This window comes from Nyctibius grandis, chromosome 27 (genome assembly GCF_013368605.1).
Source record: "Nyctibius grandis isolate bNycGra1 chromosome 27, bNycGra1.pri, whole genome shotgun sequence".
In the NCBI taxonomy this organism is placed as follows: Eukaryota; Metazoa; Chordata; class Aves; order Nyctibiiformes; family Nyctibiidae; genus Nyctibius; species Nyctibius grandis.
In genome coordinates, this window is record NC_090684.1 from 185,575 (window position 1) to 212,794 (window position 27,220).

At 42.9% G+C, this 27,220-nt stretch overlaps 2 protein-coding genes across 4 annotated transcripts; both read left to right on the plus strand.

The window, feature by feature from the left end:
• Positions 1 to 3,171: 3,171 nt before the first annotated feature.
• Positions 3,172 to 8,058, plus strand: SIKE1 (suppressor of IKBKE 1). Its single transcript, XM_068419264.1, is given in 5 exon segments — positions 3,172 to 3,429; positions 3,432 to 3,603; positions 4,160 to 4,302; positions 6,176 to 6,289; positions 6,672 to 8,058. Coding segments are annotated over 5 exon segments (678 nt in total). The 5' UTR covers positions 3,172 to 3,270; the 3' UTR covers positions 6,762 to 8,058.
• Positions 8,059 to 8,542: 484 nt separating this feature from the next.
• On the plus strand, positions 8,543 to 27,219 carry CSDE1 (cold shock domain containing E1). Of its 3 annotated transcripts, none has more exons than XM_068419165.1 (20): positions 8,544 to 8,650; positions 12,442 to 12,878; positions 14,556 to 14,754; positions 15,458 to 15,567; positions 15,919 to 16,011; positions 16,544 to 16,641; positions 16,802 to 16,883; positions 17,239 to 17,367; positions 17,532 to 17,657; positions 18,512 to 18,724; positions 20,464 to 20,604; positions 20,693 to 20,851; positions 21,449 to 21,556; positions 22,430 to 22,605; positions 22,945 to 23,057; positions 23,645 to 23,764; positions 23,991 to 24,169; positions 25,166 to 25,329; positions 26,299 to 26,431; positions 27,006 to 27,219. In XM_068419165.1, exons 3-20 carry the CDS (start codon positions 14,556 to 14,558, stop codon positions 27,051 to 27,053), a joined length of 2,391 nt encoding a protein of 796 aa, XP_068275266.1. In that variant the 5' UTR covers positions 8,544 to 8,650; positions 12,442 to 12,878; the 3' UTR covers positions 27,054 to 27,219. The 3 variants fall into 3 exon arrangements, with proteins under 3 accessions (XP_068275268.1, XP_068275266.1, XP_068275267.1); XM_068419166.1 differs by lacking the exon at positions 8,544 to 8,650 and adding an exon at positions 9,594 to 9,674; XM_068419167.1 differs by lacking the exon at positions 15,919 to 16,011 and having other exon boundaries at positions 8,543 to 8,650.
• Position 27,220: the final 1 nt, after the last annotated feature.

Here is a 27,220-nt window from a genome sequence, read left to right on the forward strand (position 1 = left end):
GTGCTCAGGATTCTGTGCTGTGTCTGTTACCAGTCTCTAATTACTTTTTCTGTGCTTTTGGTCTGTGTAGATTTCTTTCCTTTTGATTTTCCTGCTGTGAGCTGTACTCAGAAATGCTGTGTATTTACTCCATGACAGAAATACTAGTTATGATTTGAAATGGTTTTGGTTCTGTAGCATCTTTGCTGTTTTGGAGAGCCTCAATATGCTTCTATCTAGCATATACTTTTCCTGGTAGAACAAATCCATGTTCTGTTTGACAAAATACAGCCATGTGGTTAAGAGTTATTAAAAGCATTAAAGCATTAACCTCTTGTAACCTCATTTTTCACTTTGTACACATACATAAGTGTTTAATCGAATTGAAGTTAAACACTAAAAAGTTTGAGAGGCCAAATTTATACATTCTGTTCAGTTTATACAGAATTGATATGATAAGCCAAAGGAATTGTAAGACACCACCACTCAGAAAATGCTCATCCGTTGATTTGTTTAAGCTCTGTTGATACATGCTAGAAGTTTTGGTGACAAGCATTCCCAGCATTTAAGTCAAGGAGCTTTGTCCTACTGGGATCTGATCTGTGTCCTGGCGCCACACTAGCTTATTCTACTGGCCTTTGGAAGTTGAACAAATGATTCTGTGTCAAAAGATCTGCTGGAAAGGGGGTGAGCCACATCCTTGAGTGAGAGCACAAGTCTAAGTGCTACGTGGTGGTAGTATCGTGGACTCCTGTCTTCTTCTCATTCTGCAATTTTATTTGAAGCAGCCAGAATCCCACAGAGGGACTGCACCGATCCTGAAAGTCTGATAGAGCAGTGCTGGCCCTCGTCTCCCTTGCTTGTCTACATGGCATGAAAGGCCAGGATGTCATCTCTGAAGCCAGGGAAAAGTGAGTATTAAATCATAAGTATAAATAAGGTGAAAAATTGGAAGATACTGAACTGGTACACACATATACCATTCCACGTAGCTGTATCAGGCCAACTCCTGTGCGGCTGCTCAAAGGCTCTGCAAAAATTAATGTACTGGCAGAGGCTTTAAAGGCAGCCATGGAGTTGGGAGTATAGGCAGAGTGAGGCAACAGTAGGTGCTGAACTGCACAGGTAGGGTCATTTGAGGATATAATAGTGGGGACAGACAGTGGAACAGGGGAAAAAAGCATTGGCTACAACTTAGGGATGTCATGTCTATCTTAGGACAGGGCAATCTTTTGCCAACTTGTTTCATAACCAGAATGGTAAACAGTAATATTTGTCAGTTTTTCCAAATGTTCACGAATCACCCATTATGAAAAAGGAATTCTGATAACAAGTTGTCTTAACTTTTTAGTATTGTCTAATAATAAGAAAAATAAGGCAGGACCAAAAGGTAAAACATGCTGTAAAGCACAGTCTAGACCTCTAGTTCCACACAAGTTACTATAAAGCAGTATTACATTTCCCAAATTCACAAAATATATCTCATACTTTACCAATTAATCTGATTCTAATGAAATACTCCAAATGCAGCTGCTTACTCTGTTGTCTTCTGGATTGTATGAATGTTTTGAAATTGTTGCTTACATAAAATGATCTTATTCAGCACTTCTGTACTAGGCTTGATTATCTCTGGGATCATAAAGAAACTTTTATCTGATAAAGCATCCTAGATTTTTCTTATGTGTCTGTCTGAATGGGGATTTAAACTTGAAAGATGACTCAAGTCAAAGGGAGTCCTGTAAAAACATTACTGTTGAAAACATTATTAATAAAGTCAGTAATATCAAATAAAAAGCTTTGTGCCACAAAGTTAAGCAAGGCATCAAGGACATCACAGGTCACTAACAGTAGCTTTAGTTAGCAAATAATTATCAAAGCAGCAAGTCAGCATTACAAAGCTTGTTATTTTAACTTGAGTAGAGGATGTTTACTGTTGAAAGGGACAAACGAGAATACTAGATAAGATGACAGCTCCACAGATCTCAGCCCAGGATTTATCACACACTGTTTAAGGGAGTATTTAGAAAGATAACCAGAACCCCCCTGGGTCAAGGATACCTGCCCTTCTGCAAATAGACTGCCCTACACAGAGCAGCGTTTCTTCTTTGCACCTGGGTTTCCCCCTCAAAGAGCCACGTCGTGAAGCGCTTCTGAGTCATCGCGTCTGAGAACACGAACCTTTGGGAACTGCGTGCGTGTAAGAGTCCTGGCACAGCGGACACGCGCGGCATTAGGCTTCTGTAAGCAACAGCACGTTAAAAGGGTGAAGACATTAACCTGACGTAACTGCTCTGTAACGCTGCTTCCCGAGGAGGTGGTGTCCCCTCCGGCAAAAGCCACCCAACAACAACAAAAAGCACAAGGGGCTTCGAATTGTCCCGCTCAAACGCCCCAGGGAGCGCGGGTCCCGCCGCACCCCGGGTAGCCGCTGGCCCCGCCCCTTTGTGCCCCCGGCCCGCCCCCCCGCGCCACTGGCCCCGCCCCCGGCGGCCCCGCCCCCGCGCCGCTGGCCCCGCCCCTCCGGGCTACTGGCCCCACCCCTCCGCGGCGGTGGCCCCGCCCCGACGCTGGCCTCGCCCCGCCCCGCCGTTGCCCCGCCCCTTCGCGCCCCTGCTCCCGCCCCCCGCGCCGCTGCCCCCGCCGCGCGTCTGACCCCGTCCCTACGTGACGCTGACCCCGCGCCTCCGCGCCTCTTACCCCGCCGCGCGGCTGGTCCTGCCCCTCCGGGTCGCTATCCGCCCCCCGCCTCTTCGCTTGCCCCGCACCTCCGCGATGCTGCCCCCCGTCCCTCCCCGCCGCTGGTCCCGCCCCTCCGCGCCGCTGACCCCGCCCTTCCGCGCCCCGCCGGCCCCGCTCCTCCGCCTTTGGCACCGCCCCTCCGCGCCGCTGACCTCGCCCCTCCGCGGTGCTGACCCCGACTCGCCGTGCCACTGGTCCCACCCCTCCGCGCCCCTCTGGCCCCGCCCCCGCGCCTTCGCTCCACGTTGGCCCCGCCCCACGCGTCGCTCGCCCCGCCCCGCCCGCTGGCGGCGCAGCCAGGGGGGCGCAGGCGGGCGGCGGTGGCGCCCTCTGGCGGCCGCGGCTCAGGGGGCGTTCTGCTGGAGCTCCGGCCCGCGCCTGCGCGCGTGCGGCGCGAGCGCCGCGGCCGGAAGCGGCGGCGCGCGGGGGCGGTGTCCCCGCCCCGCGGGCTCGCGTGTGCCCGCGCCCGGCGGGGCGGAGCCGACCCGGGCCGTGTCCCCGGGCATGGGGCCGCCGCGGAGGTGAGGAGCGCCGCCCGCCCCGGTACCCGCCATGACCTGCACCATCGAGAAGATCCTTACGGACGCGAAGACGCTGCTGGAGCGGCTGAAGGAGCACGACACCGCCGCCGAGTCGCTCATCGACCAGTCCGCCGTCCTGCACCAGCGCGTGGCCGCCATGAGGGAGGCGGGCGCGGCGGGGGCCGAGAAGGTGAGAGCAGGCGGCGGGGGCGGGCGGCGGGCGGCGGGGCGGCCGGACCGACAGCCGTGTCTCAGCAGGGCCAGGGCTCCGCGGCGGAGCAGCCCGACCCGTCCCGGCTGCGGCCGCCTCTGCTCCTGTCCCAGGAGAATACGCAGATCCGCGACCTGCAGCAAGAGAACAGGGGTGAGCCTGCCCGCCGCGCCGGCCGGCGGGGGTGCGCCGTGGGGCTGCGGCGCTGCTGGGGGGCGGCGGGCGGCCGTGTTATGGGGAGCTGGAAGGGTGTTGGCGGAGGGTGTTTGAGGGGACCCCGGGGGCCGTGCTGCGTGGTGCCCTGGGGGAACTCGGGGGGGATCGTGGGGGGTGTGCTGGTGGGCTGGGGGTGCTGGCGGGTGACGTGCAGGGGGGCCCCGGGGGCGTGTTGGGCGGTGTGCTGGGGGAGGCTGCGTGCGTATGGCCCAGGCGGGAGGGGGCTTGTCGAGGGCACCGGGGAGCGCAGCCGTTCTGCCTTCTGTCAGTGGCGCTGGATGCCTCGGTGTGGAAGTGACTTACCGGCGTCAGGACGGCTTCGTGGCTAACCGAGGGGTCCGGACGGCCAGCTGCCCCGGGCCGGGGCCCCAGGGCCGCACTGTCGAGGGGAGTGGTGCAGTAGCACGAATGAAGAGATACCTCTGGGCATCTGCTGTTCATTGCTGTGAAAAACGGCTTGTAGCTTGTGGCAATGACATACTGTATTTTGCAGAGCTGTGGATCTCGCTGGAGGAGCACCAAGATGCATTAGAGCTTATCATGAGCAAATACAGAAAGCAGATGTTACAGCTTTTGCAAGGGAGAAAAGGTGAAGATGCAGAACCAGTCTTGAAAGTTCATCAGGCTAATTCCTTGGTAAGGCGGGATGGGGACAGAAGAGGGCTCAAGACCCCCTTCCCTGTCTCTTGCTTGCTTTCATACCTTTTGTTTCCCTTCATGGGACGTCTCTGCTCCAAAGTACATTTTCTGAAACTCTTGTCTCTCTTTGCTGGTATTTTTTTCTCTGTTCCTTTTACAGCACACAGGTTGTAACAGTTATCACAGAGGACACTGAAAAGCATAACCCTTTCACGGCCCAGGTGAAGGCTTGTTCTTTATGCACTAGGTGGTAAATTCCCTGGATTAAGCTTAATGCATATTATTCTCTACAGTAAAACCAAAGACATCAGAGTTATTGTTCCTGTTCAGTAACTGTAACAAAGAGAGGAGAACCTCCTAAATCTCTGTGAGCTGCAGTATGCTTAATTCTTAAGAAATCATCACTCCCAAATCTTTTTAAATCTGGATATTTTATGCAATGGCTTAAAAATGTCCCTTCATCCATGTTGGGTGCAGTGTCTTCAGAACTCTAAGGTGTAGCTGCCTGTTTTACATTTAGGTGTCTAATAACAATATAATAACATTAAATCTCTATTTAAGGCTTATGAATTAAGTTAGGCATTTGTTAAAATGCATTTGTATGTGATTAGAGAACAGCAAGCTGGTTCAACCTAGTGACATCTCATGTCTTGTGTTTTTTAATTGGAATTGGAGCCAGCCTAACTCTTTGCACATATATCTTTGCACTGATATATGGCAACTCATTAGTCCTCTGTTTTGCTTAGGTCCTCTGAAGTTAAGTAACGTAGCAATGCCTTGCTTCCAGTGCTTGCTTAGGTGCACGAATTGCTCTGTTTATCAAGACTTAACATTTGAACAAAACTTCTAACATTGTTCTCTGGCACTGCTTTTGCTCCGTTTTAATGGCATGGAAATGCAAAGCTGAAGAGACTCTGGAGGAACCTTTGATGGAATGTACCTAGACTGTCTCAATATCTACACAAAATCTTCTGTACTTCAGATTAAGTCCATGAGTTTTTTTCCTTCCCACCACTTGGAGAATAGTAACAACCTTTTAATTAAAGAGCTATATTCTTTCTGTTTAGGAAAAAAAAAATCATTCTTCTCAGGTTAAGTTATCTTAGTCTTTCTTGTTCTTCCAGCTCTCTTCTAGATGCTCTAATTTGTTTACATATTTTCTGAATAATTGAATTCAAAACTGAATTATCTGCTGTGGTGATACATTTATCTTCCAGAGGCAGTGGAATAACTACTGACACTTAGAGAAAAAAACCTCAACCCTATAACATTATCTGATATTCCCCAAAGTGCTTATATTTTAATGTTATGTTAAAATACTTCAACAGCTTCCAAATCCTTGTCTTGCTACTTCTCGCTGATTACTGACATTTTTGTGTTTGTACATTTGAGTTCCTCCCTAAACACTGTATTTTGAAACAGAATGCTCTTCAAACAGGAACTGTTGCTACATTACGTGTTGGAAATTTTCATTGTTTGTTACATGTGCATTTCTGAGCCTCAACAAAATGCATCTTCTAAAGGATTAGAGCTGTATCTAGACAGATTCTGTAAAAAATGCCTCAGGAGGCTCTGGTCTTACTTATTTTAGTTTCCTTGCTTGGGAAGGTGCCTTATCTGGCTGACTGATGTAATTCTATTCACTGTTTTCATTGATGACTCATGATAATGGACAATAAGGTACATGTTTTCATCTTTAAGTATTATACAAGTTAGAAAGCATTGCAAGTGCTTGGGAGGAAAGGGTTAAAGTTCAAAACAGGAAAATAATCCAAAATCAAGAAAATAAAAGTAATTGATTTAGAAGAAATAAATGATTACTGCAGCTTTTGCCTGAACATATTGCATGTATTACTTTTATGTCTTTCAGGAAATTGAAAGTCAAATAGACAGAATATGTGAGATGGGAGAGGTGATGAGAAAAGCTATTCAAGTCGATGATGATCAGTTCTTTAACGTTCAGGAGAAACTAGCTCAGTTGGAGGTAAGAACAGATACAATTGCTAAAGACAGCTCAAGCTTTGGGAGTCTCTAGACTTACTCTGGGCTTTCCACCTTTGTAACAGTAAAAAATTTGGGGGTGGGGTCAGGAAATGCTGAACATGATTGTTTATTTTCAAGTTCTTGATGTTTGTATTACATATATATGAAGCCAGAAGCAAAAGATAAGCTTTAAATGATGTGGTTCCCCTCTTGCTACCACTATATTAATGCTTAGGTTATAAAATCAGTGTTTTCTTTAGCTGTGAAGGAGTGGGGCTATTGAAAGGTTATTATCCTTTAAGTGTGAATTAGCTCATTTCTATTATAGTCCTTTAATCATGAATTAGCTCATTTCTATTTCAGCAAAAATATTGATTTTGCAGCTTGAAAACAAAGAGCTGCGTGAACTATTGTCAATCAGCAAAGAATCTTTTGAGGTGGGGAGAGAAGATCTACCTGACTGTGAAGCTTAGGTCACAAAATAACCTTATCTCCAAATCTTGACTTCAGAGACTATTATGAAACTGCCCTACAAGGATGGGGTTTGATTTGTTCTTTCAGGTGTTTCCTTGTATGTTTGTTTTATCTTTCAAAATACGTGGACTGTTTTCTCTGCATTTTTCTGAAATTACATACTCTTGATGGCAAAGGCTTGCATTGCTGCTCAGTCTTAGTAATTGCAGCATATAGATGCTTAACAATGAAGTATTTATGATGTTTAGTCCCTTGTGATAGTTTATTTCCTCTCCCGTTCGTTATTTTTATGAGCTTTAGTTAATAATTCCAACTGTGCAGATGGCACTTAAATCCACCTTGTCAGTAGCTGGAGAATGTAATACAGGTCATCATCATTTTGATAGAAGGAATAAGATGTTATAAAAAATTACATTGTAAATGGTAGGTAATTTGTTTTGTTTTGCTTTGAAGAGCTTTTGTTTTGCTTTGAAGAGCTAACACTCAGTATTTGGCTGGGTTAATACTGTTACTTGGACAACTGCTTAGGAGCAGATCAAGACAACAGCAGATAGCCAACAGAGCACTTTAAGTAGTAACTGATATAAGGAGCATAATTCACCTTTATTTAGGGGTGATATTCAGAGTGGATGACCCTTTCTGAAGGACGTTGCATATCTGACTAATTTTTCTTTATGGGTAGACCTGTTCCAGCTTTACCAATGCTCCAAGGTATGTGGATACTGGCTAGCTCTGATCTGAAGGCAGTGCACTCAAACCCTGCACAGAACACAGCACTTTCAGATCAAAGCTCTTTGGCCTCCCACCACTTTGGACTTCAGGAAGAGTGAGCGGAGGTCTGCCTCAAAACTAAACCAAAACCAACTATGTAGACATGTTTTTAATGTTACATCACAGGTAAGTCTAGTGACAGATGTTACGTAGTTATCGCAGAATCCTATACTGAGTGAAATTAGAGTTGCAGTGTTGTAGGAATTTATCAATATTGTGGTATTTTAAATGACATTTTTATATAAAAAAGATTTCTTTCTTACCTGTGATCCTCCAAGAACAGTAAGCATCTCATTTCCAATATTAGTTTAAATTTTTATGCTTTTTCCCAAGTGAGAATTTCGATAGATGCAGAAGGTGATTTACATTCCTGTGCTTATCAAGAGACACTTTCTTGCAACCATTTAGGATATCCAGCAAGATTGTTTGGTAGATACAAGGGATTTACGTACAGGAGTATTCTTGTATACAATCCTTTTCTATTAGAAATTGTTTAAGAGGGAATAAAAACCCCAATGGGCAGTATTTTCTCAAGTGTGTTCTGTTTTGTGAATCCTTGGGATAACTGTCTGTTCTGCATGTACCCAAGCCTTTTGCACCCCGTCTCATTTTTACCGTTCCTGCGTGAAATATTACAATGACCAAAAATGTTGCATTTTATCTCGTTTAAATTAACATCCTCTGAAATGCCTGTGACGGCGCATTTTTACCTTCATTATCCCAGTGTCGGTTAACATCCGTGTAATTGGCTGGGGCCGGGGGGGTCCGTGCCCGACCTGAGGGGGGGGATCCGGGGGGCCGCGCCCCTCCAGCCACGACGCGGCCGCCATTTCGCCTCGTGGGGCCGTGTGCGGGGGGCGGGGGGGGCCGTGCGCAGGGGAGGGGGCCGCGCGCAAAGAGGAGGGGCCGCGGCCCTCGGGCGGGGGGCGGTGCTGCTGCCACACGGCCGCACCACCTACCGGCTGCCAGTGGCGCATGCGCACGGAGCCGCGGGCGGGCTCCTCTGCGCGCAGGCGCGGCCCCGCCCCGGCGCTCTCGCGAGAGGCCGGGATTTATTCCTACGTGCTGTGCCGTGCTGCTCATGGCGGCGCTGGAGCGGGGGCGCTGAGCTGTTGGGGTGAGTTCGCCTCGCGGCGGGCGGTGGCGGCTCCCGCCGCTGCCTAGGCGGCGCCCGCGCGAGCCGGGGGATACTGGGGCTGCCGGGAGTCGGTGAACGAGGTAGAGGGCACCCCTGGATCCGCCCCTCGTTTGTCTCCCGTCCGGCGGTCTCGGCGGGGTGGAGGCGCCTGGAATCTGCCCTTGGTTGCGCGGAGTGCGGTGGCTGGGTGGGGGGAGGGTGGACGACGGCCTCGTGAGCCGCCGCTGCTGAGGATGGAGTACCGGTGGCCGCGGGTTGCTGGGCCGTGGCGGCGTGTGCACTCCGCTTCCCGGCGTCCTGCGGGCAGACGCCCTGCCGCCGGGGCTCTCGGGGGCTGCGGTTGCCTCCGCCCGCGTAGGCGGGGCCGTGGCCGCGCTGGAACTCGCTTTCCCGGCGCGCTGCGCGGCCCCGCGGGCTGCGGGGCCTGCTGGGGCCTGCAGGCGGGCCGGCGGCGGGCCGGCCGGGGGCGGTGCCGGGGGGACTACGGGTCCCGGCAGGCCCCGGGCGGGGCCTGGGCGCTGGGGCTCCTGGGGACGGGCCTGCGCGGCCGCAGGGGAGGGGCGGCGGCGGACCGCGGCTCCCGGCGTGCCCCGCGTGCAGCCCCGCCCGCGCGGAGACTGGGCCCCCATCCCTTTGTGTGCGGGGAGCGGCCGCCATCGCCCTACTTTGTGTGCGGGGAGGGCGGCGGGGTGGCCACTCCCTCCGCCGTGCCGGCCCGTCCTCTGGGCCGGGGAGCGGCGGTGCCCGGCGCGGCCCCTTTCCGGCCTTTGCGCTGTCATAGCGTAGGCCGTGGCCGGCGCGCCGGCCGCCTCCCGCGCACGGCGGCCCCCGCTCGGCGCTGTTGGCTGGGGCTTTGGCACCGCCCCTCGGCGGGGCCCGCCACCCCGCTCCGCGGCCACCATCTTGCTGCAGCGCAGCGAAGAGCCGCCGGGAGGGCCGCGCCGGGGCCCGAGGCCTGCTGTGCCGCAGGCCCCTCCTGAAGGCCTGTGGCGCGTCGCTATCGGTCTGCGTCCAGTTTTCTGTTGTCCGGGTTAATAACAAGCACAGGGCTCTTCCCCAAGCTCCAGACCCATTAAAAGAAAACGTATTTTTGCTTTTATGATTATTTTTGTTAAAATGATTCTATATATGTATATACCTTTACAGATGTCCTTGGAAGTTCTTTAACTTCCCCTCCTCGCTCACAGACGTATTTTTTTGGCGTGAAAATGACTTAATTAACGTAGTGGATGTTAGTAGCTGATCTCGTAGCTGTCATGTATTGGTTGGGGTGCCCAAGAGCTAGTGTTAGTGCTGCTTTCCGAGACTCATCTGGAAAGATATAGAATAGCTTTATCTCCAGGTATCATCTCATAGCTGTGTTGTGCATGCATACTGAAAATACAAAGCTTTATCTTTATTAAATTTGATCTTAGTCATGTAAGAGATGGCTATTTCTAGAAGCACATGTTCTCATCTAGTAAAATATGTGTTCTTGCAGTTACCTCTTTTTGTGAAGAAAATGGTAAACAAAACCGTTTGTAATCCAGCAGGTTCTACTGTTACGCTGTGTAGATGGTTTCTAGCTGTGAACAGCTTTATGTGACTTACTATCATTTAGCAAAATCTGCACCTGAAAGACTTCAAGAACAGGACTTGTACAGCTCTTCCCTGTCTTTGCATTAATCCTTTCAGCTGTAAACATACAAATGCAGAACCCAGTGTGACCTGGGAGCTGGGCAGCTGCCTGAGGTGTTTACCATTTGGAGGAGTATTTATAGTTGCTGAATTAAAAAGTAAAGAATTTGAGGCAGACGCACACAGTGAAATTTTTTTTTTGAGTTATGCTTGCTTGATAACTCTATTTTTTTTGATAACTTAAGTGTAGTAAAGCAATCTTGTTATCAAATCAAACTGGCTTTTAAGGGGAAATTTTATGCCTTATTCCATTACCTGACAAAATTAGCTTTGGTCATTTTTGGGCAGAAGGGGTGTTTTGAGTATTCTATGAAAATGCGATACATTCTATGCCCAGAAAAGTGAGAAATGTAGTATGATACAAGTTACAGCTCTAGTAGAGCTCTAATAATATTAGTCTAATTAGGTGAGAATGTAGTATGTGAATATGTATGTCTGCTGCTTTTCTCATGAACTTGGGTGGGGGGATGCTCATTTGAGATCTGAAACGCTGTCCAAAAAATAATGCTATCCTGAAAGAGATTGTGGTAACGGTTGCCTGAATCTAATACGGAGGTATGTGAAAAGTATAGTGATCCTGTTACTTTTGCAATAGCTTTGTGTCTTCTGATTTATATTTTTTTTATAGCTGAGTCTTTCACTGCAAACCTTTCATAGCACATACTGGTTTGTACTGCCCTCATCCAGTTTCTTACTTAGTCTCATTCATGTATATGTAATGGTCTGACAAGAAAACTTATTTCAGACAAAAGTTTTTCAGAGTGGTGACTAAAGGGAGATCCTTCATCTGGAGGAGAGGTCATTGAAATACAAAATTCTGTGAAAACTGGGTGATGAGTTTGCATACAGCCATTGTGTGCTTTTGGGGTTTAGAGTTCTTATTTGTAATAGCTGACTGCAGTTAGCATTTTCACTATGATGAGAGTTAAGTCTTTGCATTCATGTTTCAGTCAATTAAGTTGACTCTTTAAAGTTTACTAAGGGGAATTCAAAGCTCAATGTAAATTGGGAAATTTAACTTTCCCACTACAGTGGAGAAATAGGCTTTGTCCATATTTCTTCTCATTTTGGGTGGGACTTGTGGAACAGCTTGGGGAAGAGTTGTGCTCTGATGCTTCATACCTTTAGATTACTGCATAACATGCTAGTTTATCCATAGATTTGTAGCTGTATTGCTTCTTAGAAGCTTTTGTCCATGAAAATATCCTCCCGTGTTTTTTCTGCATCTGCTGAGTTAGGAACAAACTCAAATCAAAATCTTGATTTTATTTCTCTTCAAAAAAAGCTTCTCTTTCTGTAAGGTTTCAGTTTTATGTGATAGGTGGCAGTTTGTCTAAACCACGTTCTCATGAAAACAAAGTGGTACTGGAAAACTTTAGGAGAGAATTATTATCTAGTTACTGTTGCAGAGAGGCTTCTCTGTTATGTTATCTAGAGAAGTATTATCTATATGTAATCAACGTTTTCAAACGGTGTTTTAAGAAGTCCACAGAATGGCTCTGAAATTATTTTTACATGCTATGCCAGGGTGCGTGTGGTCTGCGTAGAACGGGCATACAGCATCTGTACGTATAATTGAGAAGTTTGCTTTTATATAAAGCTAAAGGTGCTTCAGATATTGCTAGTCCTTGACTTAATTTTTGTTCCAAAAGGTATCAGGAAATTCTAATTCCACACCCCCCACCCCAACATACACCCTATTGCTACTCTGAAGTTCTGTTCAACCACTTATTAATTAAATTATGAGATAGCACCCATATAAAGTTATTGATAGGAGGACTAAGACTTGCACTGAAGGATGCTGCTATTCATCAAAATGAAGTTGCTGTTTTAATTGTGCAAACTGGGACCTTTCCTGAAACGCCTAACTGCATCCGAACAGTTTAAAATTGGAAATACTATATCACTGGCTTGGAGGTAGAGTTTCTTGGAAAACAAAACTGAAAATGAGAATGCCAAAACAGTCTTTCCTAGCATCGATCAAACCTACAGTATTAAGGTAGAGGAAATGCACCTGTTTGTAGGAACACCTAGGACTGATGTAAAATTTCTTTTAAAGTGATACTTAGTGTGTGTCTTTTTCCTTTCTCCAGTATGAAGTGGAACAGAACAGAATTTACCACCTGAAACTGCTGCTTCAAGTTCAGATCAGGAAAAGAATATACCACATTGTAACAACAACTCAAGACCAAAGAAGAGGAAACTTATACTGAAGATACAAGGCTTGATCTGAAACAAGAAGTTTGTGCCTACTCAACAGCTTCAAAAGAGCACGTCCCGACGCTGCTAGTAGTCTTTGTTTTCTCCAGTGCTGTATTGAAACTGCCCAGGGGAGCAGCACTTGTATACTCTATTAGCTTGATAGACCACTTCTCTTGCTATCTTTTTCTTTCTCTCTTTATTTCTCTCTCTCTTTCTTTTTTTTTTTTTTTTTTAAAAATAATAGCAGTCTTCATCCTTAGAAACTTGTGCTGAAACAGAAGAGTTGGCTAATACTACTGAAAGTGCAATATTTGAATATCACTGCGAGGTTGGTGCATGTGTTTATATAGTTATATATGTTTCTCAATGTAATAGGAAACAAGTTGTCAACAGAAGGGTCTGGTTTTTGTTAGGTTTTTTTTTAGCAGTTTTTTGCCATCATATTGGTTTAGTAGTAGTATGACGAATTAATAGTACCTGCAATCCAGTTCCATTTAACAATGCTTATAACCCAAGAGAGCTGGTTATTAATGTTTCTCTCTTCTAGGAACGGTAGTATTGTGGTTCCAATCCCTTTTTTTCAAATAACCTCTGTTTAGTCTTCTTTAAATCTTATTGCACAGGTTTTTTTTTCCTTCCTCTGAGTACTTGTATTGGTGGGGCTCATAGTTCTTGTAAACTGACAGGTCAGCTGTGTTAAGTGTCAGCTGTTGGGAGGGAACTGTTGGCAGTAGACAGCACAGTAAGGTAGCTGTCGTGGTCCAGTATATAACCATTATATTGTAGGACAAAGCAAGTCTTGTTTGTACATTACTAGGTTGGAGCCTATTACTAGAAGTTTCTTAAAGTTTTATGACAGTATTCCAGGTGATACATATAAATGCACGTTGTGTTTGATTTTTGTTACGCTCTGTTAAAACATGTTTGAATGGATGTAGGACTATGACAAGCATCTAGAAAGACTGCTGATTTTATCATGTATCTTTCTCTCTGCAGCAAATTCTAGTGCCACCCTGAGCAGTGTATCTTTGAACTTTATTTGTCAGGCTTTAGATGATTGATAAGTTCTATGTGCTATGCTACTAATGCTCCTTTAAACTCAAACTATTCAAATGGTATCATGCAATGGTAGTCTTTGAGCAAGGGATTACAGCAGTGTGGTTTTCTAATCCTACAATAGGCTATTCTGAACTTGATTTTTAGATAGATCTTTGAAATTTTCTGTATCTGATGTACCTTTAGTAGTAGTCTGTTACTTCATGCTTTAAAAATGAGACTTGCACATCAAAAAGCCAATGAGTTAGTAAAGGGACTAGTGAATATTTCAAGATTGAGTATGTGCCTTGAAAAGAAAAGACAAAAAAGTTTTTATGGATGTAAGCTAATTTAACAGTTCGTTACAGCTTTAACTTTTTTCGTTTAATGCTGTTTTCAAGTGTTCTCAGTCTCTCTAGCCCTCCTATGCCACAGAATGTTAGTTTAATTCTGGGTATTAATTCCAGAACTGTGCAAAAATGTTTAAATACTTAAAACCATTTTTTTTAGTATGAAAGACTGAACAAACTAGGGACAGACTTTACAGAGTTGTGAACCTAATTCTTGTTCATAACTGTTACACTTTCCTAATTACCTGTTTAATTTGGAAAAGCAGATACTGTAGACGTTTTCAGGATCTGATGTGAAATAGTGAATGTGGGAGTACTTTGAGGTATAATACTTAAGAAAGTCAGAGGTTTGTTTTGGTCTAAACAAGCTTTATTAAGTGTTGTATTTCTGGCCTATTTTATAAATATGATGTCTGTCTAAATTTTAAGGACTATTGTTTTACAAAAGCTTGATTATTGTGATGTTCTTACTCTATTTTAAAAATGGTTAGAAATTTGCTTGTTACAATAACTTCCACGAACTGTGTGTGTTATTCTGTTATGTGAGCATGGAGAAAGGAAACTTATTTTAAGTAGTGTTTTTTGTGGGTTTTTTCCCCCCTATGCTTGCTTTGAAACAGATGAGCTTTGATCCAAACCTGCTCCACAACAATGGACACAACGGGTACCCCAATGGTACTTCGGCAGCGCTGCGTGAGACTGGGGTTATAGAAAAACTGCTGACCTCTTATGGATTCATTCAGTGTTCAGAACGGCAAGCTAGACTGTTCTTCCACTGTTCCCAGTATAATGGCAACTTACAGGAGCTCAAAGTAGGAGGTAATTAGGCAACTTTCAGAGCTTCTTGACTGAGTGAAGACCAGTCCTTTTATCTTGTGTCATGAACAGATGCATGCTGTTGCTTCTGATGGGCTAAAGAGACAATTGAATTAATAATCTATCACTCCCAATGAGAGACCTTTAGAGTGCTTCAGCTTTGTGCAGCTTTTATTAATAAAAAGTTGTGGCCATTCTGGAAGAGGTGCAGTGTTAGGTCAAACTTGTATAACTGAGATGGAAGCAAGTGCTTAGACTGTGGAAGAATGTAACTCATGTACTCAGTATTTCTTTTTTTAAAATTAGTTTGAAGTTGACTGATTGTTTTTCAGAACGGGGAGGCTGCTACCTCATCATACTAATTAATGTGTCAGTGAAGTTTATAAACTGTTTAATGGCATATATTTTGTTGGATGAACTTCAGTGTGAAGTCTGCTGTATAGTGAGTGGGGCAGGGGGAGGGAATTATGAGGGGCAAGCCATTACAATAGAACAGTTCATTAGCAGCAGGAGTGAATAAGCAGAATAACCAGAGAAATATTTGCAAGTAGAGTGTCCTTCCTTGGTAACAAAAGTACCTGAGTTACTTTGTTGTGTTTGACTACAAGCAGTGAATTATCAAATGTGTAACCATTTAGTGATTTTAAAAAACAAAACAAACCCAAACAAAACTCTGATGCCATTGTCATGTGTGATTGTGTTGTAGATGATGTTGAGTTTGAAGTGTCTTCTGATCGCCGAACTGGAAAACCCATTGCTATTAAATTGGTGAAGATAAAACCAGAAGTACTGCCTGAAGAACGAATAAATGGACAAGTTAGTGCCTGTTTTCTGTACATGCATAATTTCCATCCTTTACTCCAGTACAGAAGGCTAAATTCTTTTAGCATGCATATTAGCTACATACAGTATTCAGTTACACTGAAATATATTTTTGTTGTTCTGGTAAAAATTCGGAGGTTCAGTTTGAGCTCTTGCTTAGTTCCAAACAGTTCTTAGAATCAACAGGTGTTCTGTAAGATTGAAACTTTGCAGAGTGGCATTCCCTCCGAGTTACACTAGAAGTGCGTCCCTGAGTGTATGGTAGAGGATACTGAGATTTATTTTGTATTCAACAATGCTGCTCCTGAAATGACTAGCAATGGATTTTTTTTTTTTGACTGGTAGGTTGTGTGCGCTGTTCCTCACAATTTAGAGAGTAAATCTCCAGCTGCCCCGGGTCAGAGTCCAACAGGGAGTGTATGCTACGAACGTAATGGGGTAAAGCTTACGTATTTTACTTGAACGCTTCACTGATCCATCACTTTGGTCTATGAGCAAAAAAACTTGAGAGGGTTTAATGTAGACAGTTGACACTGCTAAGAACTGTAGTTTTTGGCCAAGAAAAAAAGCATGCTTTGGTAATTACTACAAACAGAAATGTTAACTTGACAGCTTGCTTCCTTGTATCTATGGAGAACTTTACATAGAGCCAAATAGGGTTTTTTTCTTTTTTAAAATTTAGTTAAGCTGGGTTATGTAATGTTCATGTATCCTTATCTTGAGCTTCTGAAGTTTAGAACCTGACACTTAAAGATGGCCATGTACAAATCTTTTGACTTAAGTTGCTTGTTACAGACTCATCAAAAGACCATGATGGAAAAAAGAATGTTTCTGCATGCCATGTTTGACCATTTTCTCGCTAAATTAGTTTCTTTGATAGTAGATATTATTATTAAACAAAGTTGTGTTAATCTTTCATTGAAACAACAATTCTGCAAATAAACTAATATTAGTCAATGTTAATTTACAGGAGGTATTTTACCTGACTTACACCCCGGAGGATGTTGAAGGAAACGTACAGCTGGAAACAGGAGATAAAATAAACTTTGTAATTGATACAAATAAACAGTAAGTTGGTATTGCTTTTCTGACTTCATACTTTGTTTTAGTAGTCTGGCAGCAATTCATGCCTGTTCCAAGAACTGAAGTGATATGAAATACAATCTTAATTTTTGCTCCAGTTTTGAGTTGTTTCAGGTTTGGTCTGTTTACTTTTTTTCCCTTCTAGTACTGGTGCTGTAAGTGCTCGTAACATTATGCTGTTAAAAAAGAAACAAGCCCGCTGTCAAGGAGTAGTCTGTGCCATGAAAGTAAGTCATGCTTTAGCTTTAAAGTTTCGTTTGAAAATGAGTTGCTGTTCTGAAAAGTGGTATTATAAGTAATGTACTTTAGGGCATTAAGAGCTATTAACAGTTTGGAGCTCTGCATGTAAACTGAGTGAAATGGTTTAAACAGCTAGTCTTTGGTACTAATACTCTTCTTAACAAAGGAAGTCCTGTTTATTTCTGTTTATATACTTCTTGTGGTAGTCTGTTAGCTGTGTGCACTCATAAGTCTGCTATACTGATATGTCATAGTCTGCTCTTTACAGATAGAACCTGTAAAATTTTGTCTTGGTTTGTTAAGAGAATAGACAATTTATTAAATACTTTGTTCTGTTCTTAGGAAGCCTTTGGATTTATTGAGAGGGGTGATGTCGTGAAGGAGATATTCTTTCACTATAGTGAATTTAAAGGTGACCTAGAAGCCTTACAGCCTGGTGATGATGTGGAGTTTACAATCAAAGACAGAAATGTAAGATGAAATCCAGTAAAAACTGAAGACAAGATCCTGGGGCATAACTGGACAGCTGTTTTCTCAAATTCACTTGTAAAAAGAAGGGGGGAGGAGGTTCATTGGAAAATGTCTGCTACCTTACCTCTTCTGTATGGGTATTTGATTGATTTTGTGCTTTTTAGGGTAAAGAAGTTGCAACAGATGTTAGACTGCTGCCTCAAGGAACTGTCATTTTTGAAGATATCAGCATTGAACATTTTGAAGGAACTGTAACCAAAGTAATTCCAAAAGTACCTAGCAAAAACCAGGTGAATTTCGGTATTTAGTTAAGTTTATGTGAAATGTTGTATTGAATTCCAGTCAAATAGTATAAATATTCCTCTTTTGCTGTAACAGTCTGCTGCATAAGCATCGCACCAAAGTAAAGGAGTAAGCTTGTACCTAGCCTGTGACAACCGTTGATAGCAGTCACAGTACGCAGTTTTCATAGAGGTTATAAAGAGCCAGAATTAGGGTAGTGGTACATTGGAGGAAGTATGTGGTTTTTTTAACGTTGCAAATACTTCCCATTGAATTTTGTAGGTTTAGGATGTATCTTTAAGGCAAAAGCATAGGGAAAAGGGGGGAAAATATTTGTTGGAATAAGCTTGATCTGTGGATTCCTGTGAGCATTAACAGTTAATGAGGTTTTTGACAGAGATAACTTGACCTTTAATGTTTGGCTTTAAGGAAGGAGTGTACATGAGCACTTCCCTTAAGGTTTTAGGTGAGTCTGTGGTGTTTTGGGAAGGTTAGGCGTGGGTTTTTTCTGTGTTTTGAATACTTAGTAAGAAAGGCCCTGCCTTTTACAAGTGTTCTAAGTATGGTTATAAAGTTAGTTATTGAAATAGAGTCTTGCTTTGTAGAGCAGTACATGCTTGGTGCTTAAAAAAAACCTAAAAAATCTAAACCACCACCACCAAAAACTACCTTGCATTTCGCTATGGACAGTAAATTGTAAATCAGGAGCGGTAGAAATGAAGCATAGTGGTCTGAGTCCAGCAGGTATTTGGTGTCATCCACACTTCTGCTGGCATTAGTATTTCTGCCAATTATTCTGTCTGCAGTTATGCTGAGTCTTGTAGGTGAGTGAACTTTTTCTGTTGGGTTTTCTGTCTACTAGAGTGATCCGTTACCTGGACGCATCAAAGTTGACTTTGTGATTCCTAAAGAACTTCCATTTGGAGACAAAGATACAAAATCCAAGGTGACCTTGCTGGAAGGTGACCACGTTCGATTCAATATTTCAACAGACAGACGTGACAAACTGGAACGAGCCACCAATATTGAGGTTCTCCCCAATACTTTCCAGTTTACTAATGAAACCAGGGAAATGGCAAGTATCTGTTTTTAAAAGTTTTAATTCTTGAGGGGAAATGAGAGTAAAACATGGGGGTTTTGTCTTAAACAGTAACTTAATGTAAAAACCGCTAGCGTCTTCCATTGCCTTTTCTGAAATCCAGTTCTCAGGTGAACACTTCAAAGTGCTTAAGTGATATAAAATACAGAATTCATGCTGTGCATGTTTCCTTTAAAAAAATAAAAAGTTAACTACTGAGTAAATGAAATCACATTAGAAAATTAGACCTTAATTGGCCCTCTTGGATTGGATTGCTAGCTGGTTATAGCAGACAGAAGTAATGCAATTTTGAACTATTAGTTTAAAAATTCACATGCTTTAGTCTAAGTAGGTAACTACTCATGTTTCTTAGGAAAACTGGAAGAAGCTGGGGCAACTCTGCTTCAGGTAGTGAAAAGTCTTAAGATTCAGAGGAGGTGATGTGTACAGCTTTTGGATTTCATGGTTTTTGGCCAGTTTTTCTCTGTCCGAGGGTCCAGCAGCAGGATATTAAAGAGCTGCATTCTAGCACATGAAAAAGACTCTTTGTGGATTACAGGGACTAAGATGGATGTGCTAATCAGTATTAAAGAATATCTTTCATTCCTGTAATTTGGAATGTTGGTTCTGTTCCAACTAGACTGTAAGTTTGCCTTCCTTTTCAGCTGGAGTCCGATTATAGTGCTATCACATCAGTATGCTGTGAATTAGGGACCCTTTGCTTTAAGAAAACCACTGAACTTTGACTTCAGCCTCTCAGTTTTTGGCATTCTGTCCTATAAACTTCTTACACTTCTACTCTGGCTAGGTATATTTGCCTGCCTGAATTGAGCTGTCATTGAGATGACAAGTATTGGCTGCTTCTAGAAAGGTTAGCTGATTTGCTTGAGCTTGTGAAGGCTGTATAAGAGCAGAGTGTTCCTAAAGGTGGAAAGTATCTTTGCATTGTCATTGAAATCCTATAAGCCTTCCCTGAGGCTTCCTAAAGGCTCTGTAGTAGCTGGGTTGAACCGAATATGTTCATGAATTCTATCTTCCTCAATACCTCTGGCTTGATCTGGTACTAGTTCTTCCCTACTCAAGTAATGAACTCTGTCAGCAACTTTATGGAGCCTTTTTTTTTTTCTTTTTAAACAGAAGTCAGGGTGAGAAATAGATTTTTGTGGCAGTTGATGGGGCAGAGTATATTCTGTTTATCATTCAGCATTCAATTTCTAGTGGTTACCAGGAAAACCACTTACCGCACCCATGGATATGATAGTCTTAAACTTCTTTGTAAGAAAGCTTTTTAATTTATTTATTTATTTCTGGCAATCTTTCTCTTAAACTTCCCACTGGTTTTATTTCCTGCTTATGTAGGTTCTTGTATGTTTCATGTGTGTTTTTCTATGTATTATATACCTGTATAGATGATGCATGTATTTGTAGAGTTAGCCCCTTCAAGGTTATGTTCTCTGTGTAGTAGTAGTGTCAGGTTCTTTAACTGTAGTCCTTCTTGTTAATGGCCTAATCTTTGCCACTTTGTAAGATATTAAGTTGAGAAACTAGGTAAGTACGATTTGTTGCATTTCAGGTTGATCATAGCCATTAGCCCTGCAGTTTGCAAGGCAATACATTGCATAAACCAAGAAGTGTTTTCATGGGATTCGGGCCTTGTGTTCAGATTATTGCGTACTCTGCAGACAGATGTCGCATACTAGTAGTAAAGCTGTAATTGTCCATTTGACTGTTCTCAGGGTGTGATTGCAGCAATGAGGGATGGCTTTGGCTTCATTAAATGTGTGGACCGGGATGCTCGCATGTTCTTTCACTTCAGTGAAATTATGGATGGAAATCAACTCCATATTTCTGATGAAGTAGAGTTTACTGTCGTTCCTGTAAGTGAGGTTAATACTTCTATGAGATCTTCGTTTTTAAAGAAATTATGTGCAGTCTGTCTAAAATCTGATCGATCTTTGTTTTCAGGATATGTTATCTGCCCAAAGAAATCATGCTATAAGGATTAAAAAACTTCCAAAGGGCACAGTTTCTTTCCACACCCAATCAGATCACCGTTTTGTGGGCACTATAGACAAAGAAGCCACTCCAGCCAAAGCCACTAGCCCAAATAAAGGCAAAGAGAAGGTAATGCTGCTCTTCTACTTCTGAAGTACCTGTACTGTGATCCTGGCTTTGGGGACTGTGGCTGCTTCCTTAAAATCTGTAATTCAGCTTTCTGAAACACTCTTTATCCTGTATGAATGTGAACTACATTGAGTAGCTAATGACAGCAGTCAGAAAAAACAAACTTGTGTGAAACAAGATAATAAAAGCATAGTTAATGATCGTGTTGTTGAGATTAATTTCCAAGAACTTGATAGGAAGTTTCTTTCTAACTCCTACTACATAATATGCTATATAGAATTGGTTAAAATTAAGTTTCTAGGGCTAAAGGAGAGCCTCTATTGTTTTGTCATGCTGTTTTAAACAATACCAAATAATTCAACTGCCAATAAATACTTCACTGGAAATGATGGTAATACTTTCTGTCCTGTAAAAATAATGTCTAATATAATTTAAAGCTTCTTACTCAGAGTTGGTTGCTTTGTGTTTTTCACCAGTTAGTGAGCAGTTACTGTAAAACCAGTATGTCTCAAATGAGCAGTGCTTGAATTGTACGTAGTAAACTTGTTTGCTTACAAATAAGATACAGATTGCTGAATTCTGATGTATTGTTTTTAGGAAGCTGAGGATGGAATAATTGTTTATGATGACTGTGGAGTAAAACTGACCATTCCTTACCAGGCCAAGGATGTGGAAGGATCTGCTAATCCCCAGATAGGAGATAAGGCAATATAACTAAGTATAACATTGGGAAATGTTTTTCTGTGTGTTGTGAGATGTAGGCTTCTCTTTGCTTTGTTACTGTGTTTGTTCTTCCTCTCAGAACAAATGAAGAAGGCATCTGCGTACTGTCACCCATTTCTTTTATTCTGTCCTAGGTTTGAGGGGCTTAATGTTCTGTGTAACTAAGAGAAATATCCTTAAAACCTGGTGATACATATATGAAAAAAGTGTCTTAGTATGTAAATGATGCTTTTGAAACCAGGAGTTCTTATAATTAAGACAGTGGCCTCTGCTTGTGAATAATCAAGAGTAAATTAGCATAAGGACTTTGAGATGAATGTTGAAGAGGAAGAACATATCCAAGCAACGTACGAGCGAGTTAGCCTGAGAGACAATGGAAAGGGAGAAAGAGCTCAGAGATCTGGAAGAGCAGCCTAAAAACTGTCGGTGTTCAGGAGCCACGCTAGGAAGGCACTGATTACTGTTTTTAAAAATCTGAAACCAGTGAGCGAAGCTAGGTACGTGCTCACTGTGGGCCACTGGTGATAAGTGTAGTGAAAGGAGGTGAGTCATGTAACAGGAGGATTCTTGTCTTTAATGGGTAAAAGAAGCTGAGTGCTAGAGGCTGGCATGCCTTGCAGATATCACTGGTGTGACTGCTGCTCTTTGGAATGTAGTAAATGTCAATGACTGACAGATGTTTCTGGGAGAGTAGTGGCTAGAAAATTACTTTCCTGGAGAGCCTAGATATTGATTAGAGCTACACAACTTTGTAATGAATTGTTTTAGGGTGGTTTTTGTTGGTGGTCATGGTTTTGGTGGTGGTGGTTTGTTTGTTTTTCTTCTATCTAGTATTGATACGCTCCTCTTCAATAGGTTGAGTTCAGTGTTTGTGAAGTGAAGAGAACTGGTCTGCAAACAGCTGTTTCTGTCAGAATGCTAGGACGCAATTACACCTCTAAGAGGCTTTTGGGATACGTGGCAGCCCTGAAAGATAACTTTGGATTTATTGAAACAGCCAATCATGATAAGGAGATCTTTTTCCACTACAGGTGAATGGAAATTTTATTATTATTGTTTGTTTGTGTGTGAGGGGGACTTGTTTGGATGGAGGGTGTGGGGGAGTTTGGTAGGGTTGACTGTTAAACCCATTTGGACTTCACACACACACGCATGCGCGTGCGCCTCAAGTTCTATTTATTTTCTCCCAGGCCAAGAAATGCGGTTGTATTTGTATATTTGAAATGCTTCACTTTCTTGAATGAGGATTCCTTGAAAATGTGAGGTGTTGAGCTAGTTAAATGGTTTCTGATCAACTTATGTAAATGTTGGATGAGCATCACTGTTGTCATGTAACTAAGGAAAAATTGTACATCATTCTATTCCTGTAGTGAATACTGTGGTGATATTGATAGCCTGGAACTTGGAGATACTGTTGAATACAGCTTATCAAAAGGCAAAGGAAATAAAGTTAGTGCGGAAAAGGTCAACAAAACACATGCAGGTAAGACTGTACCTGGTATTTCCGCTTACAAGGCATTTGGCAGGTGCTGATGGATAAAGTTTGTTAATAATCTATTTACAGTTGGAGCTTAGACCAAGAGGACAATGCTCAATGTGGTGGTCATTGGTTTCCTGAAAGCTGTTGCCTGTGTTTCCAGAGAACAGACAAGTGCAGACCAACAGTCCTGTAGACAGTAGCAACTCTTTGGACTTTTACTGTACTCTGTCCTCTTCAATTGGAGGGTTATAAGGAGAGACGTAGTGGCAGAACTAGCCAAATTAATTACTGCACTAGTTGTGCTGTACCTCACAGAAGGAGAATTGCAGGAGGAATGCAGATGGCAGTATTAAGGACTTGGGGGCAAAAATTGCATACTTGAAGATTACAGAATGATTAAAGTGAGCAGGGAATGAGAATGCAGGAAGGGAAGTAAAATACTTTGACTTACTGGGTGATAGAGTTCACTGCCTTTAGGTATCTTGCAGTGCAAACTATTGGCTCCTGGTCAATCTGAATCACTTATTAATTCTTTTTAAAATCAAGTATGACTAGAACATCCTGTTCTTGCACTGTCTGTTTCTTTTCAGTGAATGGTATAACTGAAGAAGCTGATCCAACTGTATACTCTGGTAAAGTAATTCGTCCTTTAAGGAGTGTAGATCCCACACAAACTGAATACCAGGGCATGATTGAAGTCATGGAGGATGGTAAGATTTGTTGCTTTTAAATTATAAGTGTTCCTTTTGAAAATGCACAAGAATGGTAGAAAAACTGTAAATAGAGGTGTTGAGGGTTATATTCACACTACAGACTATATTCATACTACTAAGATGACAGTAAAAGTATAATTTCTAATATTGGAAATAAATTCTAAATGCCTTCAGGTAGGAAAGGAAGCCTCTCAATTCTGTCTTGTACTTTTTCCTCCTCTAGGTGAGATGAAAGGAGAGGTCTATCCCTTTGGAATTGTTGGAATGGCAAACAAAGGTGACTGTCTGCAAAAGGGAGAGACAGTAAAGTTTCAGCTCTGTGTTCTTGGTCAAAATGGGCAGACAATGGCTGTTAACATCACACCGTTCCGCAGAGCCACGGTGGAATGCGTGAAAGATCAGGTGAGTGCTGCTATGAAGACAAGATGCATGTAAATAGGAAATAACTGCTTGACTTGGCATAGAGCAGAGGAAAACCCATTTCAGCACTTGAATCCAGGAAGCTTGTTGTGCACAAGTGGATTGTCTTGTACTCTGGTTCTAGGGAGGGAGGATTGTGTAACCCAAGTACTGGTTTATGCAAGCTTGTGTTATGTGACTTCAGTAAAGGTGAACTCAGTACTTGGTTTGGTGCTGATACATCAGTACTACTGAGCAGCTGTTCCTGCTGTTGTTGATTCTGAAGACCTGTTTTTGAGATGTCCTGGAAATTAATCTAACTAGTTGCTGCTGAACAGGGCATTAAAAACAGTGTTTAAAAAAAGAAACAAAACTGTGCATACGGTGCTTCTAGAAGCAGCTTCTTCACAGCATTAAGCAATGATTACAGTCTACCTGAAATGAGAAGGCTGATCGTTGCCCTAGTTAGTTGCATCTCAGAATAATTAGAAAATTAATTGCTGTGAATGCTTTCTATTTTTGTAGTTATTCTGTAGCACTAAGCTCTAGTCATTTATGGAGAGGCTGCGTGAGTTTACTGGTTTATATACGAGTGGAATGGTGAATGGAAGTAACTGACTTCTTATACCAGTGACAGAGCAAAAAATCGAGTGGTTTCTACTGTGTAACTTTTAAGGTGGAGTCTTAGAAAGGAAGATGCAGCAGCACTCTTCTCAGTTTAATACAACTGCCAGGACTTTGGCAGTTTTCACAGAATCACAGAACTTGTTCTGTAGACTTTGGGGTTTAAACATGACTTTACAAACCCAAGAAGAGTGCCTAGACTTCCAGAAGTATTTTTCCCAGACACAGTGTTCTGTTCAGTGTAGAAATTGCATTTCCGCTTCCATTAGGCACTTCAGAGGTGTTTTTCTAGAAGTAAACTGCAATAATGAATAAGTCATTGCATCTGTTTGGATCAAGAGGAAAGAAATAACCTTGTGATGTGTTGGTTTTCAGTTTGGTTTCATTAACTATGAAGTGGGTGACAGCAAAAAGCTCTTCTTCCATGTCAAAGAAGTTCAGGATGGTGTGGAGCTACAGGCTGGGGATGAAGTGGAGTTCTCGGTAATCCTGAACCAGCGCACAGGAAAATGCAGTGCCTGTAATGTGTGGCGTGTCTGGTGAGGATTTAGGATTAAAGTGGTTTAATCTGGCACACTGTCCACATCACAGGAGTGGGGTGCATGCTGCTTCTGAACTGAGATAGCTGTTCCTAGAATGGGAGCTCTGAATTTCAGCTGGCTTCAGTGATAGCCTCTCACCTGAGAACTGCCAGCACTTGTAGGGTGTCCAGTACGGGGCAGCAGCAGAACTGTCAGCTTTTCTTAATCACAGATAGCTTTTTCTTTTTTTAATCTGTGCTTAAGAGACTCCTGACATAGCAGGAACTTGGATACAGCCTTCTAAGTAGAAATCAATGAATGATAAGAAAACTGATGGTATTCCTATGTAGTTGCTGGCCTCTCTGGCCAGCATAGTACATAGTGCTTCCACCTGTTTCATTTTTAAATAGAAAAACAATGTTGTTAGGCACTCTTTTCTTTTTTGGCATGTCATTTCTTAAGGGTGATGGGAATTTTTTTTTTTGCTTTTGAACTACTTAACACATTTTGAAGAAAACTGCACAATCTGGATTTTGCTTAAGCTTGAGATAGCTTCCTCTTGCTGTAGAAGTGCTAACATTTTTTTTTTCTCTCAAAATTCTGTTATCTTCAGAGATGTTAATACTATGCCATTTCAGAGATGTTAATACTATGCCATTACGTTCTGGCAATTCATAAGCCTTTTATTCTTCCAGTTAAAGGGAACATAAATGTAGGAAATGCTACTTACATGTGCATGAGTAAACGCAACACCTCCACTCACTGAAGAATACCCTTTTGAGAATACTGTTTTAAGCTACAGCTCTTTCGGAGTCCTGTGTTCAAAGTAGTGGTTTTGAGGCAGACGTACATGGGGTCATCCAGAAGGCCTGCTTTCACACGAGACAGATTATGCTAATGGCTTAATGGGGAAAGTGACTATAAATTAGGTAGTTTGTGCCATCTCTGGGAAGTCATCAGTGCTCTGTATGGTTGACTCTGTTACAGTGAAGGCGCCAAGGCTGTTGCTGCTCCACGTCCTGATAGACTTGTTAATCGTTTAAAGAGCATTAATCTGGATGATGCCAATGCTCCTCGTCTAACTGTTCTTCGTCAGCCTAGGGGACCGGATAACTCAAAGGTACGTAAGCTTGCAGAGTAACTGCGGTTTGTGTTTTAACTTGGGTAACGTAACATCGCTTCCTCTGTTGGAAGCCTGAGCTGTTTGAAACGTGGTGTCCGCTTTCATTCCATAGTGAACTCGTCACCTGCTGTGTGAGATCAGATTATTTTTGTGCGAGGTCAGTGGCGCTATACCGTGTGGCAATAATGTATGCTGTGGTTTCAGAAGAGCACGCAGCATAAAAGCAACCAATTGCTTGTTGTGTTCTAGCCCATAATGGCTCTCTTGGTTTGTTTTTTCATTTATAAACCTCCTGCTCCCATTCTCAGAGATAGTAAGTGAAATCCATTTAACTAAACTCGGCTTTCACACAAGGTTCTGCCACCACTTGGTAAGCAGAAGGAGTAAAGTGTCTGGAATATCTGAACTATCTAGGACTATGAAGAGCAACCCACAGAACCTGTTTTGTCACTGTCTCTGAAGACAAATGTGGCTAACTAGAAGGGTGCTAATGCTGTACGTGCTTGGAACAGAACAGGTTTGCTTTAAAGCATGGTGCTGAAGCTAAAAGTTTGTTTTGTTTTACTTGCAGGGATTTGGTGCAGAGAGAAAGATTCGTCAAGCTGGTGTTATAGACTGATCTGCAAAACCCATACCTGATGTACGACTGAGTGGTGGGGGCTGGTGAAGGGTACTGAATATCTCCCTATTCATCCCTTCCTTCAAATTCTAAGAAGCTATTACACCGGTTTTAACACCTTCTCATGTTATGTTTAAAATAAATTTATGAAACCATTTTAAAATTAT